The sequence below is a fragment of the Pseudoliparis swirei genome, chromosome 4, assembly GCF_029220125.1.
Source record: "Pseudoliparis swirei isolate HS2019 ecotype Mariana Trench chromosome 4, NWPU_hadal_v1, whole genome shotgun sequence".
Taxonomy (NCBI): Eukaryota; Metazoa; Chordata; class Actinopteri; order Perciformes; family Liparidae; genus Pseudoliparis; species Pseudoliparis swirei.
Window position 1 is genome coordinate 31455281 of NC_079391.1, and position 17688 is coordinate 31472968.

Genomic DNA, 17688 nt, shown 5'->3' on the forward strand with positions numbered 1-17688 from the left:
ATTGTCTGTCACTGTTTGATGTTGGATTGTCTGAAACTTTGTGTAATGCTGCTTGTCTGGGCCACGACTCTCTTGGAAAATAGATTTTTAATATCAATAAGGCTTTTCCTGGTTAAATAAATAAAAAATATATATTTTTAAATGTATTTGTTGACGAACTAAACGTTCCAGGTTTTTTTTTTTTCATCACCAGTTCTGTGAAAGCAACATGCTGGTCCTCCTGCACTGAGAGAATAAGACAAATGACACGGAACCGCTTCAAGCTTCAGCTTTGCTGCCAGACTCTTTTTTGTTGTGTGTTTCCTTTTCCACACAAAACGTTGAATGGCGCTGTAGATGCTGAGAATGGAAATGTATTTCTCTCTCTCTCTCTCTCTCTCTCTCTCTCTCTCTCCCAGTGCTGGCCCTCTGTAAACACACATCATAGATTATGGAGATTTCCGTCCTCGCTGACGTATTTTCTCCATCTTAAAATGCATCTTTTTGTTGTCGTTGTTGCTGAAAGCAAAACGACAACAAAAGCATCGACGTTGCCGACCGGGGCGGTATTTTCTTGCCGGCTCCGGATCGGCATATCTTGATGTACTTCGGCAACCGGCGGTCGATATCGTCGTGGAAAAGTTGCATGCTGGGAATGTTGTAGCCTGAAGGCAGAGACGAGGGCTGGTGACCAGAAGGCACGAGTCACCGATATCCAGTGCTCTTTAGCAAGGCACTTAACCCAGTTGCCCCATTATTTGGAATTAATTCATGAGCTCCAATTGGTGAATGTGCTTTTCAAATGTTTTGAATGTGAGTTTGATAGAAGCACCGACAGGAGAGTTTTCACCAATACGATAAAATAACTTTTTCTGATAAATAAAAGGGTTTCAAAAGAAGAAAGAAAACATCTCGCCTCCCTTTATTCTGGATTGTGCGAAATAATATAGAGCGCGGCTTCAAAGACTCGTCCGCCGTGCCTCTCCTATATTTTGATATACTTTCTTTTAAAGGCCCTGCAACCACTTACTGACATACAACAAACTTTACTTTGACAGTTAGGCGTTGTATTTGTGCATTGCTCCCTTCAGTGGGGAGTAGACTTCTAAAATAACACGCCGACTTTATTATAGCGACAAATAAAAAGGCAATTAACAGATTGACGGAGTCCTCCCGAAAACCAGCGAATCAGCATCTCGTAGACCCGCCTCATCTCTCAGAAACCAGTTCCAGCTGACGCCTGCTTGTGCTTCTTAATGTACAACTTTCATCATATCCTCCTCCGTGACCAGAGTGGGAATACAAAATATATTAAAAATAAGCTGAGATGTTAACTTTTCACTTTTTTACTTCATAGGCAAAAATGTAGAAAATCTGCCTGCGCAAGATCCTTCATCGCTCGCATCACTCGCCGCATGTTTATGACTTTGCTAACAGGCGTTACATAAGAAATGATTGGAGGAAGGAAAAGAAGAAGAACAAAGCACTTATAATAATATTTAATGTTTGCTTTATGAAACTCCACAGTTGCCTTTTTTAATTGTTCTCTGAAGGCGACGTGCTCAGATTGTGGGGAAGCAATTGGAATTAGCCTGACAGCTAAATTATTAGATGTTATGTTGACGATATAAAAGGAAAACGTACGCATTCATTAATATACACATCAATTAATGTGACGTCGTGGGGATTCATCCAGAAGTATTCTCTGTATAATAGCAACAACACAGACTCGTTTTTATTTGGGGGGGGGGGGGTATTATTCATGCTCGTAATTATGAGCATTTCTCGTAATTATGAACATGCGTAATAATAACCAAATAAGTACTTACTCGTTAATTACGATAAGAAGCTCAATTCAATTCAGTATATTTTGTATAGCCCATTCTCACAAATTACTAATTTGCCTCAGAGGGCTTTACAATCTGTACACATAGACATCTTTGACCTTTGACCTCACATCGGATCAGGAACAACTCCCAAGAAATAGAAAAAAAAACATTCACAGGGAAAATAAAGTGAAGAAACCTTCAGGAGAGCAACAGAGGAGGATCCCTCTCCAGGATGGACAGAACAATAGACGTCATGTGACCAGAAGGAATCATTAGAGTTACAACACATTCAATGAATATATGTATGAATAGTTGGTAGTAGGCATGGACCACGATCCAGACCTCCATGATCCATCAGGCAGATGGAGGTAGAGAGGAGGAGGGGGCGGGGCATCAGCAGGGCCATGGCATAGTTGGTAGTAGGCATGGACCACGATCCAGACCTCCATCAGAGCTCGACAGGTCGGCTCCGAGGCGACGAGTTCCTGGCCCACGATTGAGACGGACTACAAAAGGTCCTCGGAGACCCTCTCCCAGGTCATGAGCCACGCCGTGGTCCAGCGGACTCATTACAAGCGGTCACCACAAGGTTTTTCCCCATGCATGAACTTCTAATTTGACCAAATAAATGGGAATCTTTCAGTATAGAAAAATGGGACGTGGCCGCGGTCCAATCCTCTATTAAACCCCGGTAATGGGAATCATTCATCATGCCTGTGCTGTGTGACCTCCACCTTTTTTGTATTGACTGCTTAATATTCTCCCTGGATGACATGGCTGGGAGTCCTCCACTCTTCTGTTCTTACTTTCATGAGGTTAACCTCGGATTTCTGAGCCATTTGCAGGGCGATTGAAGCCATAAGGGGGTTAAAGCCGAGGGGCGGCGGGATCTCATCGCTACACGTCGTCCATTTGTCTGTCGTGGTCCAGGTGAGGTTTATTTAAATGGCTAAACCGCGTGTCTACCTTTACCGCACACTCGAGTTCACCGAGGTTATCGGTTGGTGCAGGGGAGGAATACACGCCGGTTTTAATGTGTTGGATAGAAGTTCATTACCAGTTTGAGTTTGAGTTGTTATGATGAGGTTTATAGATTTTTCACATTCAATTCATGAGCTGAATTGGATTTCGTTTCCTCGAGATCGGAGAACATTTGGTTAAGTATAGGTTTAGGAAAAGATTGCAAAAAATACCTGGTAAGTGTCAGGAAAAGATTGTGAAATACCTGGTTAGGTTGAGGAAGAGATCGTGAAATAATTGGTTGGGTCTAGATTTAGGAAAATATAGTTAAATACCTGGTTAGGTTTAGGAAGATATTATTAAATACCTTCTGTACAGGAAAAGATCGTGAAATAATTGGTTAGGTTTAATAAAAGATCGGGAAGTACCTTCGGTCCAGGAAAAGATCGTGAAATAATTGGTTAGGTTTAATAAAAGATCATGAAGTACTTTTGGTACAGGAAAAGATCGTGAAATAATTGGTTCGGGATAGATTGGGAAATACCTGGTTGGTTTAGGTAAAAATCGTAAAATACCTGGTTAGATTTAGGAAAAGATAGTGAGGTTACTGGTTAGGTTTTTGAAAATATCGGGAATTACCTGTTTATGTTAAGAAAAAGATCGTAAAAACTACTACCGGTAGTAAACAGACAGGACGAAATGAATGGAGCGGTGTATTGTTGGAGGGGGGGGGGGGGGGGATGCAACCGACACCAAACAATGGCAAGAATTCCTCTCACCAATAGCTGAAGCCGCTGACATCATATCACTCCCACCACATCTCCTTCTCCACCCCCCCCCCCCCCACACACACACACACACACACACACACACACACACACACACACACACATCTCTCCCCATCAGCGAGTCGGTCCGTGTCCCGGTGTTATTTAAAGCCAGAGATCCTCCCTCTCGCCCGAGCACCCCGCGTTGCATGCGTCTGCCTCCTCGCCGCTTGTGTGTGTGTGTGTGTGTGGAGGAGAGTGTGTGTGTGTGTGTGTGTGTGGGTGGAGGAGAGTGCGCTAAGAAAACTCAGGCGGCCAGTGGGAGAGAGAGAGAGTCGTGGAGAGAGAGAGAGAGAGACACACACACACACATGGGTGGGGGGGGGGGAGGCAGAAAGCATCGGAGAAGGGAGAAGGAACGGGAGTGTGAGACAGCTATGAAATTCATCCGAGCTATTTTCTTACTGCTCCTCTGTCCAGCTTTGAGCCTCAACACCAGGTAAGAAATGCATGAAAGAAGAGGAGGATGAGGAGGAGGAGGAGGAGGGGGGGGGGCTGTTTTATCAGTTTCTCCCGGTTTGAGACTGTGGAACAAAAAGAGGGTCGAGGTTCACCGCGTGCTGCTGGCGGGTCACTAATCCGACGGTCCGATGCCGAAGCCCCGATTCATCCGGGGCAAGAGGCGCTCCGGCATGTTGGGGGACTGAAGGACGGAGGAAGGAGGAAGGGAAGGAAGAGCTTTCTTTCTTTTCTTCTTCTTTCTCTTCCTTCTTATACATCTACAGGCTGTAGATCACCTCTGTGAGCCAGGCGGAGGGAGACAGTCGTCCTTTTGTGTTGCCGGCGATGCGCTGGATGCGATGCCTCCTGAATAGTGGTGACATTGCTTTTTTGGGACTTTTTTTCCCCGCTGCCTGCTGGACTGGTCGGGGATGCAAGTTTGAAGTCACAGGGGGTTTTGAGGGGGTGGGGGTGGACAAGGCTACTACTTGTGTTGCAGTGTCTTGAAAAAGAGCAGATGTGTGTGTCTGTGTATGTGTACATACGTGTGCGTTGTGCGCCGTAAGGCTTTTGGAAGAGTGATGCTGGACAAGGAGACGGAATAAGAGGAGCAGAGGGATCAATTACATCTTGGATAAGAATGAATAAAATCATCCTTCTCCCTCCGCCAGTGGCTGACACCAGCGTCTTAATGGGAGGCGTCAGCTTTGACTACTCCACGGAGACATCCCACTCGTGCATTAAACAGCTTGCCGTTCCCCCGTCTTCTCCTCAGTGCCCCCCCCCCCCCCCCCGCGAAAAAAACAACAACATTTAATACTGTTGTCATCTTTACTTTTTTAACATTTTGTTTAACGAATTAGCTGAACGCAGTTGCTGAGGAATGTGAGAGCGATGGCTTTTTCACGTCAAATTTTTTTGGGGAAAATGCCCCAAAAATGTGGTCAAACACACGAGTGGCTGCGATGTCTTTTTTCCTCTTCAGAGCGTACTTATTCCCCCAATGCCAGAGGCACACTGATGATGGATGAGTCATATAACTGGAGGCTGTATTGATGCGTTAACCTTTAGCAGTCGGTAGTCACCGAATTAAGCACCAGCACACCCTCTCACACACCTCCACTTGTGAAGCTCACGGACGGAAGACCGAGCAATAACCTCCGGGCAACGGCTTCGGAGAACGTCCCGCCTCTTTTTTTTTTTTTAAACCATAGTCTTTGTTATTTTGATAAGATATATACATTTTTTTCTTTTCTTTTAAGCTCAGGAAGTACTAAAGCGCTCGTTAAAGTTTGATTTATTAAAAGACAGACTGTGTCCCGGGGCTTATTTAGAAATATATTTAAATAGCGTGCACCACCATCGGCCTATTCCGAGGTGATCTTTCCGTTGCTAATTGGAGAGGGAGGCATTGCCTTGGTAATTTGGCAGGTCAGCACACATTGTATGTGTGCTACCTTGAGGGGGGGGGATGTCATGAAAAGTAATTACCATATCATCAGTGTCTTTCATTAGTTTCTTTGTTAACTCAGAAGGATGCATTTTGTTCAGGCCATTTAGGGGTTCACCTCCGTGACCTGGAAAAAATATGCAAAACCACATCCGCCTGATTGGCCCACGGTGAGAACGAGCTAGAACCGGCTCATCTTGAAAATGCTGTAATTGAGATAACAATTACACCAATTCGGGCGATTTCAAATAATGGATTATGCTCACAAGTTAGTGAAACAAGAAACCAACATCACATTGTCTGTTGATTGAGCTCCAGTCACGTTTGAAGCGGTAATTTGGGATATTTGGGGCTATTAAATATTCATGTATATTCTACGGAGTCTCTTCAAAGTCATAAAATGAAGGTTTTATTGTATTGCTTAAGTCACGCCTGATGTTTCCTTCCACATAAAAGGACAATCCCAGTCTCTCCCACACAGTGAGGCACCCAGCTCATTGATACTAATACTAACTGAGACCAGCAGGTAGATACAGAGACCAGTAGATACAGAGACCAGTAGATACAGAGACCAGTAGATACAGAGACCAGCAGATAGATACAGAGACCAGTAGATACAGAGACCAGGAGATACAGAGACCAGCAGATACTAATACGGTACTCGTGATTGGCTGATACTCAAAGCTCAGTTATCGGCTAACGGGACTGAAAAAGTTGGCTCGCTGCATCCCTAATTTTACTGATAAAAAAAACAATCGGGCATCTACACGGACAGCTAAATGCTATTTCATCACGACGAGCATCGACAGCCGGATTCAATGAAAGGTCGAACTAGTTGATCACCTCCTCCCCTGGCGGTCGTTGGCAACTTCATTTCCCGACTATATGTCGTCAGTTGATCTCGAAAATACCAGTTTGCAGCTTAATTGTTGCTGGCATGGTCAGAATATAAAAAAAACAGTCCACAATTCAAGACTTTTAAGCTTCCTTTCTAGGTACCTTATTTCCAAACACGAAATATTTCTTTATTCGTGGAGGCGCTTTTGAGCGATCCGAGCCAAACTCCTGTCTCATCTCTTGTTGACGTCCTGAAGGTCAGGCGCTTATCACTTGTGACATCCTCATTTCTTGCTTGTGATAGAATGACTGCCAGGTGTAGCCGCAGCCAAGGAGAAATGAATCGTGACTGCGGTTGTCTCATCCGTTCCTCCGCCTCGCTTTATTCACTATCATCACATCGGTGGTGCATGAGAGGATTCATTTCATATGGTATCCGCAACCTTCGCTGCGTGACCCGGTGGAGTCGCCTAAAGCAAAACCGAGGATTAATGAAACGGGGAAAACCATTTCAATTTGAATGCGTGATAGCAGCATTTGGTCCAGCCTGTGGTCTGCCCTTAATTCAGTTTTATAGCCTTCAAAATCCAGAAAAAGGCGTCTCGAGGGGCTTAATCGGAAGCTTAAATGCCACAATGGAAGCTGAAACGTGGACGTGGGTTAGGCTTTCACTGAACATGTTGATAATGTTGTTTTGCTGCTCATACAAGTGCTTGATTTAAGATCGATTTAATTGCAGTGAAAGGAGTGGATTTGTCATATGCCCCATAATAAAGGGGGTTAAGGGCGATGTGTCATTGCGGAAATCAATTGGTACTCGGCCAGAACGCGAGGCCGTCCGCCATTCGAGACCCGTGAGATACGACTGTCCACCTCCGGGGTCGCGGGGGAAGGTCACGACAGTCATGATGCTCTTCTTCTCCATCAGGCTGGTTTTCCCTCTTCTCCATACAGGTCAGGGTTAGGGTTACTGACAGTGAATATCTGAGAAGTTCCCGAGGGTTAGGGTTACTAACCCTCGGGTACTTTTTCAGATTTTCAAGTTTTCTCGGGACATGTGACACATGGTCTCGGCACCATCTTTGGAAACAGGGATTATTGCTGGGGATCTCCACAACATAAAATATTTACGAGTATTTTGGACGGCAATTAAAAGGACTACAGAGAGCCTTGCATTATACATAGAGCCCCACCGCAGCCGTATCGCTTTATCTTAATATCTGCCTGTGGATACGAGCATATTATGAATCAAATGGAGTCTCTCTTTAATGTTCCAGAGGGGTCAGACATGAGAGGGAAGAATTGTTCACGAGATGTAACCGTTAACGACGGTGAGGGGATTATAATAACTCCTATGCGGTGGCGTTGACCGTGGGCCTTTTTATATTTGCACGATAACATTTCGTCACGGCGGTACGGCGTCCTTTCATCCATTCGCGACACTTCCAGCAGTCACACCAAATTGTACGTCTTCATTTCATCTCAGTCGGCAATTATTTACATTTACTTGTCCCAGAAAGCTTTTATTCCTTCTCTTTATCTGTTTTTTAAGGGTATTTCGAGCGTCTCGTTCGTGCGACTGCTCGCAAAAGTCTCTCGGCCTCCCCGTCCGTCCCTCGCGACGGCCGGGTGCCATCTTCGTCTCAAGCCGTCACGCGTTTGCAAGAAATCATCGTCTGCATCCGATTTATATACGTTCTCACGAGTGACAGCTCGGGGTAAATCCAAACAAGACGGACGACGGCTGCGGCGGCGAGAAACTCCACATGACGTATCATCGAACGAGCTCTCGCCGGGCGGGAATTTTTGGGTTTGGCTTTGCACTTGATGAGCGGCGAGATGAAACACACAAGAGTCGAGCGAGTTCACGAGATACCCACATTGGGAAGCTGAGAATTGACTAGAGGTCGAGCGTGGAACTGATTAGATCCAACTATTGACTTTGGAGGAGGGGGGGTAGTGTCAATCTATACACTGATGGAGTGAAAATGGTTAGCAGGGTAATGACATAATGGAAATAATCCGCCTCTTATGTTTTCTTTTTAATTACAGCTGTGGTGTCATTCGCCTCGATTTGCTACCTCGGAAAAAAAACGTGTTTCGCGCCGTCCAATGACATCTTCTGTAAAGCCAGAGACATCATTATGAATATGACTTCCCTGAAGTCTCAAGACGGGAGGAAATGATATCTGTGAACCCCCCGGTAACGTCCCCCCGGCAAAAAGAATACACCAATCAGAACGGATGATAATTGAAATTCAAAGGACACGGCGTAATGGCCACACCATGGCAACCGCCCTGAACACCAGTAATGAAGTGGGCCGCAAAAAACAGAAGCTTGGGTGGCGCCTGCAAATGAGAAAGTAATTAAATGCGCCGCGACCGGCCGCCGGCCCGTGAAGAGTGGCCCCCACGTTTGATATTCAGGGGCCGCATTTCCGATGCCCGTTGCTCACGTTTGAAATGACAGCAGTGTTTCCTCTTTGAGTGCGCCGTCGATTACTTTTGTTATCGCGCTTCCTGGAATGCAAGTTGTTGTTGTCGAACAGCATCATCTTGTAATGTGGCATACGGCAAACTGGATATTTGCTTGGTGTAAGAAAAAAGAGAGTTACACTACCGTTCAAAAGTTTGGGATCACTTAGAAATGACTATTTTTCAAAGAAAAGCACTGTTTTTTCAATAAAGATAACATTAAATTAATCAGAAATACACTCTCTACATTGTTAATGTGGTAAATGACTATTCTAGGTGGAAACGTCTGGTTTCTAATGAAATATCTCCAGAGGTGTATAGAGGCCCATTTCCATCAACTATCACTCCAGTGTTCTAATGGTACATTGTGTTTGCTAATCGCCTTAGAAGACTAATGTCTGATTAGAAAACCCTTGTGCAATTATGTTAGCACAGCTGAAAACAGTTATGCTGGTGATATAAGCTATACAACTGGCCTTCCTTTGAGCTTGAAGTTTGTAGAACAAAATTAATATTTCAAATATTAATCATTATTTCTAACCTTGTCAATGTCTTGACTATATTTTATATTCATTTGATAAATAAAAGTGTGATTTTTCATGGAAGACACAAAATTGTCTGGGTGATCCCAAACTTTTGAACGGTAGTGTATGTCTGGGATGATATGATAGAGGGTGACATCACACAATAACACATCAGTGGGTTGGTATTGTCTCAAAGTGCAATAGAGAGTAGTTTTATAGTCGGACATGTTTTAGGGATTATAATGTTTTCTTGACTTGACGCGGTTCCAGACCTTCCATTATCGTGATCATAAAAGGCTTAAAACTAACCGTTAGAAGAAACTCGCCGACACGTTATCACCAGCTGAAAGACAGAGTGCTGCTTATGACGTGGACAGATCAATGCACTTTAGATACACTGCATATTTCAATTGATCTCAACCTGTCTAGTCATGCAAAACAGACAATAGAGATCTGTAATACAGTTTCAGGATAAACTGATCAGTATTAACTTTAATTTTTGGATTGCATTGATTTTAGCTCGGCGGCCCGAATAAACTGTCAACATGCAAGTGGAGATGCACGAATATACTGAGAAAAGCAATAATCTACACCCATGTGTTTGATTTTTTGAGTCCAAAGATGAAACATAAGTGTGTTAAAGAGGTCGACGCACGATGTTCGCAGCAAATCTATGATTCAACATGCATTGGGCTCAACGCGCTAACAGCGCTCACGAGGGTAACAGTGCTGACGGAGCTCGATATGGCACAACCTCCAGATTTTTTTTCTTTCTATGAGGTCACAGAGATCTTTGCCCACCATATTCTAAACCGTTCACCCATGAGTGCAAGTGGATATTTGTGTCGAAACTCCCTCCTCAAGTCCAGGCGGACGTTTGAGCCGAGTTAAAGACGCAGTGCGCCGTTAGCTTGTATTTGTTCATCGGACACCCGACACATGTTCATGGGTCTTTCCCTGTTCTCCGAGGTACATATTGAACTATGTAGCTTGCTCGACATTCACTTGCATCTTTATCTCTAGAATTGTGCTGCTGGGCAGGTGGCTGAGTTTAAAGCGCCCCCCCCCCCCCCGCCCACCACCTCCACCCTTTCTGAAAACAGCTGATTGCTGCCCCTAAAGAGCTGAAAGATGCTAACACCCTCTGTAGGACAGCTGGCTGATAATCCTCTCCGAGGAAAATGTATTTAATTCGACGTTAATATGAAACTATTGATTTTATTCACATTTAACATTGCCCAATTGTTCACAAAACGTTTGTATCCCGGGAGACTTTTTTCCACTTCCTGTTGCCAGCTCGACTCTGTTCTACTCGTCGTGGATCTGGATGTAGCTGTTGATTTAAGCAAGCTTTAGTTTTGATGTGCGTCTTTATTGCCGCATCAACCGGCACTTTATTCCACTCCTTTGCTGTCAGCATCGATATCGCCGTCGACTTGTCTCCGTTGTAATTGGCGGGAACTTAATTGCTCCGGTCCCCGTAAACATGGCGCTCGTGTTCTGTCAGCGATGAGGCATTAGACGAAGGCTCGGCTTTTTGTTTTACAGTTGAAGCGGGAGATGAACAACCACAATAAACAAAAGCTGAGCACCCGCGTATGAAATGCCTCGGCGGGCTGTTTGCAGAGAGCGCGGCGGCGGCTGTTTGCTCACGAGCTGCATGGTGACTGGCGTCCGGGGGCCTTTCACATGTTCATAAAATGTAGACGTCAGTCGCGGCTTTTAGATTTTAATCCATGGGAATTCAAGCGTCATGCTTTATGTGATTTTTATCCCGTTTGGATGCGACATCTGCGTCAGTGCAATCAGATTTAATGCAAAATAGGTCTTTTTGTATTCGTCGTTCAGGTTTGACGTAAGGTCATTGATGGCCTCCGGGGGCAGACGACGGGCAACATCTGAATCAGTGGCGAGTCATTATTGTCATTAACCTATCGATGTGCTGATTAATCCCTCGGTTAGCTAAGTGGCTGGGAAAAAAATTGAGAAATTGACTGTGACATTTTCCCACAACCTTTAATGTATTCGAAGGTCTTGATGCATCTTGATTGTCAAATTCCTTGATTTTAGTCCGACATCATGTTTCCAAGGAACTTCCGGGAGAAGATTTCTTCAAATTGGGCACAAATGCACCATTTGGACTCCGGGATGAAGTGACTAGATGTTGCAGTTAGAAGGTCAAGGTCATTGAGACGTCCATAAAAATGTCCGTGAAGTCACTGCAACAGAAACATGTCGTTTTGGCCATAACTCAATAATTAATCTCCTAATCTTGACAATTTAACGAAAATATAAACAATGACCTTTTGGACAAGTATAACCACGAGGCAGTCATCTCTGGTTTTTCTTTAGACTGCAGTCACCACAGCATAACTATTACGATTATGAACACACAAGTAAGATGAGGGTTGAGGAACTGTTGAAAACTGCTGCTACGATGCACTTTTTTAATATTCCAATCATATATTTTGCTCCGTCCGGGGCTGAGTCTTTCAGTATTTTAATGAATCCCGAGTTTTAATGTCATGAAACACGTTGATATAGAATCGTAATGACTTAAATGATGACACTGATCAACGCAGTCAAATTACTGAATGACGCATGATTGTAGTTCTAGGTCCCTTAAAAAAGAATTCTGAATTAATGTAAATTAAACTGACATGAACCGATGAACAACAAGGTAGAATAATGTCTTTTTGCACTAACGATACACACGTCTCCATTTAGACGTTTTCTGTTCCGCGCGTCTTTAACATTATAGAAAAACCGTCCAAGTCCATTGATCGCAGCAGCGACAGCTCGCCTTCGGAGTCCGAGTTCAAATGTCAGCCCCGTCATTCAGACCGAGGGCGATGAAACCGTTACCTTCCGATCATTTTCTCTTCCTTGCCTCCCAGCTGTTGGTGTTTTTTTGTTGGTGTTATTGTTGTTGTTGTTTTGGAGATTCAGCTCAAGCTGCCAACCGGCAATCCGTCCATTCGCCGATTGTCATTCCCCGCTGCGAGCGTTTTAATTGGCTCGCAAAAAGTGCTCAGAGACGTTACTCGCGGAGTATAAGGGGGATCGGAGAAATGTGAAGTTATTGTTTTTTTGCTCGAACAGAAGAAGGGAGTCATGAATAATACACGTTGATCATCACGGGAGAACAACGCGTCCTTTTTGGGTTCTGTCGTTGCCGTCCGTTGAGACCGCGGTGCTATTTTAAAAGCGGTCATTAGGAGCCGATGTGTCACTTTGTTTCCCATCCTTCAAGATGTGTTCGGATGTATCTTCATCTTTAAAACCCACGGCAGTGTTTAAAAGATGCCTGTCATTTGTTCGCCGCTGAAAAAATATCCATCAACCTTATTTAAGTGAATAATACAAACAGCAGCTGAGAAATAACCACCCAAGAAGTGAAAGGTAATGTCCATTCTGTGGCTCGTAATGGATTCCAAATGATAGCTTATCGACAGTTTAAGTGGTCTAGATATATATATATATATATATATTTATACATATAGACCCTTCCCGATAGGCTATAATTTGCATAATTGCACACACTAAAACGAAATAAAGCCAGACATGGCACAGACAATGAGAATAAAAGGTAACCAGCACAGAGGTTGATCAATTAACCCTCCTGTTATGTTGCGGGTCAAATTGACCCGTTTCAAAGTTTGAAAATCTAGGAAAAATACTTCTAAGTGCTCTTTCTGTATAAAACTTCTTCTGCTTACCTTATTTAGTGTAATCAACGTAAGAAAAAAATACTAAAAAAATATCATGTATTTGCAACCCCCCCCTGCAGGTTTATATAACAGAGATGATGTTCCCGGGTCAATTTGACCCGGCTGTGAAAGTGAAGGCTAAAAGTCACCAAAAGAGTCACGTTTAGACTATTTCTTTCTTTGTAAATGTAGGGCAGTCTTTCTTACTCCCTCCCACCAAGTTTCAACACACACACTCACACCAACACACACACCAACACACGCGCTCACAGACACCAACACACACACACACACACACACACACATATCAGCACACACACACCTAAATACACCTTTATTGGACATGGGACACCAATGTGAGGGTTTCTTTCATGTCTCAACTAATACATCTGTAGTATAGTACTTCTAATATACTGTCTGTCTGACTGGGAGAGACACACACCCTGTCTCATCCCAATCTCAGACCCACACACACACACTTTCTAACGACCACACCTGTGCGAGAAATACAGATACTATTTTGACGGGAACCTTTATTTTCTCCTGCAGGAAAACTCCACCCACACGTATCAGGGGAGGGGCCAAACATACAAAATGGTTGCTGAGCAGTCCTACAACATTACACTCTGCAGATACATACGACTGCACCAAGAGGATGACTGTGTGCTGGTCATTGGTCATCTTTTATCATATAATGTATGCATCTTAACACTAAAAATAAACATAACTAACGTTTACTTTCAATACAAATCCTTTATGACTCATTTGGCTTGATTTTTAGTGGGCGGGTCATTATGACCCTGAACAGCACAGGTGTCTCATCTCTATTGATCTACATCATCCCATGAAAACAAAAAAACGTACAAAATGCAAATGAAATTTAGGAGAAAATACATGTTATGGTAGACTAATGCAATTTAGATTTAGATTCTTTCAATTTTCCTAAAAAATTGTTTGAACATGTATTTTTCATTAAAACGAGTGACTGCTCCTGATTGAACTCTGATCTATGGAGGGGTAAATAACTCAATTCCACTAAAAACTGATTTAATTGTTAGTAATGTTGTTGGTGATGATGTACAAACTATAGTTTTTAGAATTTTTTGGTTTCTGACCACTTTTGGATGATTCAACATTAACCGGGTCAAATTGACCCGGGAACATCACGGCTGTATGTAAGAAACGAACATAACAGGAGGGTTAAGAGAAATAACGGTGTTTAAATAAAAATATATTCTAAAGATAATCCCAAATATAATTTTTTTTCAGAAGAGATTTAAAAGAATCTTCATTGTCACAGTCTTGGTTGTTTTAGTTTCTGCTTTCCTGTTTTAGTTTGAAGTTTTGTCTCTTTGTTTCTCGGTTCCCTTCACTTCCTGCCTCTGATTGTTTCCCCCTGTGTCTAATCACCTGCCCCGGGGTCGGTTCCTTGGTGAGAAGGTGAGAAGGTGAATCCTGTTTATTGTGAATACGCTTCGGGCTTCATGATCTCCCCTTTTGTTTTGTTCCAATGAATTGCTCTACGCCGATGCTTGGCATTTGGGTTCACGCCTGACAGAAGGAATCGACCACGGGGGCAGGAGACAAATAGGGTTTAAATACACTGGCAATGTGCAGGTGATCGGACCCAGGACCGACAGTCACAGGGACAGGAAGTGAAGGGAAAGCAACAAGAGACGGAGAACTTCAAACTAAAACCAAAGACTGGGACATAAGTATTGGAGTTTTTGAGCTCTCTATGCAGAGAGCTCCATAGAATAACAATTAGAACAGGAATACAATTGCTCAATGAATCAATGAATTGAGGGACATGTTGGTACATCTAGGAGTCAATATCAGATAACTGGGTTTTGAATGGCATAATCAACCAAGTGTCATAAAAATGGTAAAGCCCATCGGGATTTTGAAAAACCCTTCCAAGAGGCAGCATGTACATAGAAAATAGAAGGAGACCAAGAACGGAGCCCTGAGGGACGCCACGAGTCAACTGAGTCGAGTTAACCGGGAAAAAACCAATTCTCTTGGAGAGGTCTGAGAGTAATAAGCCAAGAGCCTTTGAAGAGGATACTTTACTGGACTGTGTTCAAGGCAGTGCTTGAATATCAGAGCTGACCTTGAGCAGTCACCTGTGTGTGTGTGTGTGTCGTCATCAGTAGGTCATTGGTAACATTAACAAGAGCTCTCTCTGTGCTATAAAGTGCTCTAAAATCAGACTGGACACGATTATTATTCATGAATGTAAAGCAGTTGAGATGAAATTGAGCAGTTTGGAGATTATTCTGTGTTTACTTTTAGGAAAGGAGGGTCCAGACTATGCTTCTTTAGCAATGGGGTTAAAAAGAAACGACACGTTTAACAAAGTCTGGAAAAAGAACCAGAGCCAAGACAGTTGAAATTTGTAAAGTAATGTGACTAACGGTGGAAATGACCTTCTTGAGCAGCTCGGTGGGGGTCATATCGAAGATGCAGGGAGGGGGAGTTCATTCCACAAGTTGGAAGTCCAGGTTATCGACGATAGGTTCGAATCAATATAACTCGTGAAACTTTCTGAATCTGCTCTATTGATTTAACCAACATTATATGATTGTACATGGCAAACACTGGCCAGGAGAATTACATTCTCGGATTAGGGCTGAGATATGTGTAAATAGTAAGAGATATTCACTTTGGCAAGCTGCAGTTGTTTAAGCTTTCAGGGTTCATCTATAATAATGGTTCCAAATTATACATTTTATTAGTTTCATATCTCGGGGGCGGACCCCGCATACCTCCACCCTGAATGTTGACTACTTGACTGTTGACTGTTTGGCTCGACAACCCAGCTTCGTCTTGACTTGTGTTGTCTTATAACGACAAGCTCCTCATTGAGTTGGTCATTCAACTCTGATTTTAAGTTGCTAACTCTGCAAACTTTTCCAGTTGTTTGCCGCTTTTTTTGTGCTATTAGCACCGTTAGCTGCGAGCCACCGGCTCAGCCGTCGCCATGTTGAGAGCCATCGAGAGTCAATGCTAATGCTCTCAACCTTATGTGTGTCGTTCCTTTGAACAACCATTTGTAGATGTCTTATCCAGGCAATCTGATGGCTGAAATAATAATATCTGACAACAATTGAATTGATTTTTTTGAGAAGTAACCTGAGGTTGTATACGAGTAGATACAGTGCCTTGGTTTATTCTGTGAAACTCTGAATGTTGTTGCATACAGCGTCTGTTTGAGCATCAGATGAGTCTCCTTCCTGCTATAGTTCTGGTTTCTGTATCGTTCCGGTCCAACGTCGAGCTCTCGTCCGACATTTAGACCGCGCGTGTTATTGCATGTGTCGCGGCGGCGTCATTAATTTCGGCGCGGTGCAGCGAACCGAGCGCAAAGCCAACCACGTCACTGAGTAATCGAGGTCCGATCGGTGTTGAGCGCGTCGGTCGGACGAGCGTCGGAGCTGCGGAGAGTTTACTCAAACACATTCGAATGCGAGTTGATCCCACTTCATGACGTACGTTATTCCCTCTCGCGTGCACACCGGCTAACGGAGCCCGCAAAGGCTGGAGAAAAGCAAATTGCACACTGTCAATATTCAAGGGCAAACAAAAGTGCTGAAATTGATTCCCAAAGATATCCCACAGACCTGCCGAACCGGGTGCCGTTTTTCATTTCCTGCCTCTTTTTTTATTATTAACCCCTGCGTATTGGTTCACGGCTCTCCGCCGACTGCATCCGCTGTACCGTTTCTCAGAATAACATAATATCTCCTTCTTTTTGGTTTTGAAGGCTCCGTAAATCTGAATCCTTTATCGTCCGCCAGCACACCTCCTTGGAAGACGCCCGGGCGGACTCTGTTCTGTTTATCTAATCATTGCCCGAGCATATTCTGGTGTCAGGATCCATCGTGTCTGACAAGCGCTGGGTTCCATGCGACTCCCCTATCGCCCTGTTTCTCCACTGTTTCGCCATGACACCTGACCGATAACTCTGTGTGTGTGGAAAGCGTGAGGATTTCCAGCAGCCGTTTAGCACACAGATTCATCATCTCCTGAATGCTCTTTGTTTTATGTTTCGATGGAGGATTCCTCCGCCTCCTGCAGACCGGCCGCTTTTGACGACACTTTTGAGACTCGCGCTTTATTCACCCGCGGAAAGAAAAGAAGAAGAAATGGGTCTCGAGGAAAATGCAGAGAGAGAGAGAGAGAGAGCACGGAATTTGTGACCGCGGCTTCAAATTAGAACTATATTTTCTGCCTGGGTCGGAATTCTTCTTCTTTTATTGTGGATTTGACGGCATTCGCATTAGCAATGTGACATTTTTAATTACCCCCCCCCCCCCCCCCACAGATCTGTCTCCTTCGTGAGCCTGGCCTTCAAAAAGAAAAGAGAAAATATATATATATATATATATATATAAATAAATATATATATATATATATTCTATGGCCCACAGATTCATAATTCTTGACCCTGGAACAAGTCTTTCCAGGCGATGCTTCTGTGAAGAAAAAGCATTATTGTCACATGCCAATCCATTTTTAGTGTCAGCTTCGCTATTTGGCATCAGAGTGAAACTCACTCGTGCAGTTCCGCCTCTCGCTGATTGCATCTCTCTCTGATCAATCCGTGTGTAAAAGAGGAATTCTGAAGCTAAACCCCCCCCCCCCCCCTCCCAC

The 17688-nt window shown here is 43.8% G+C and overlaps 1 protein-coding gene across 1 annotated transcript in view; it reads left to right on the plus strand.

The window, feature by feature from the left end:
* Positions 1-3972: 3972 nt before the first annotated feature.
* Positions 3973-17688, plus strand: part of luzp2 (leucine zipper protein 2) — a 197776-nt gene continuing 184060 nt past the window's right edge. Inside the window, exon 1 of the mRNA XM_056413689.1 lies at positions 3973-4034. Within this exon, the coding sequence (XP_056269664.1) occupies positions 3973-4034 (62 nt within the window). The remainder of the gene's footprint in view (positions 4035-17688) is intronic.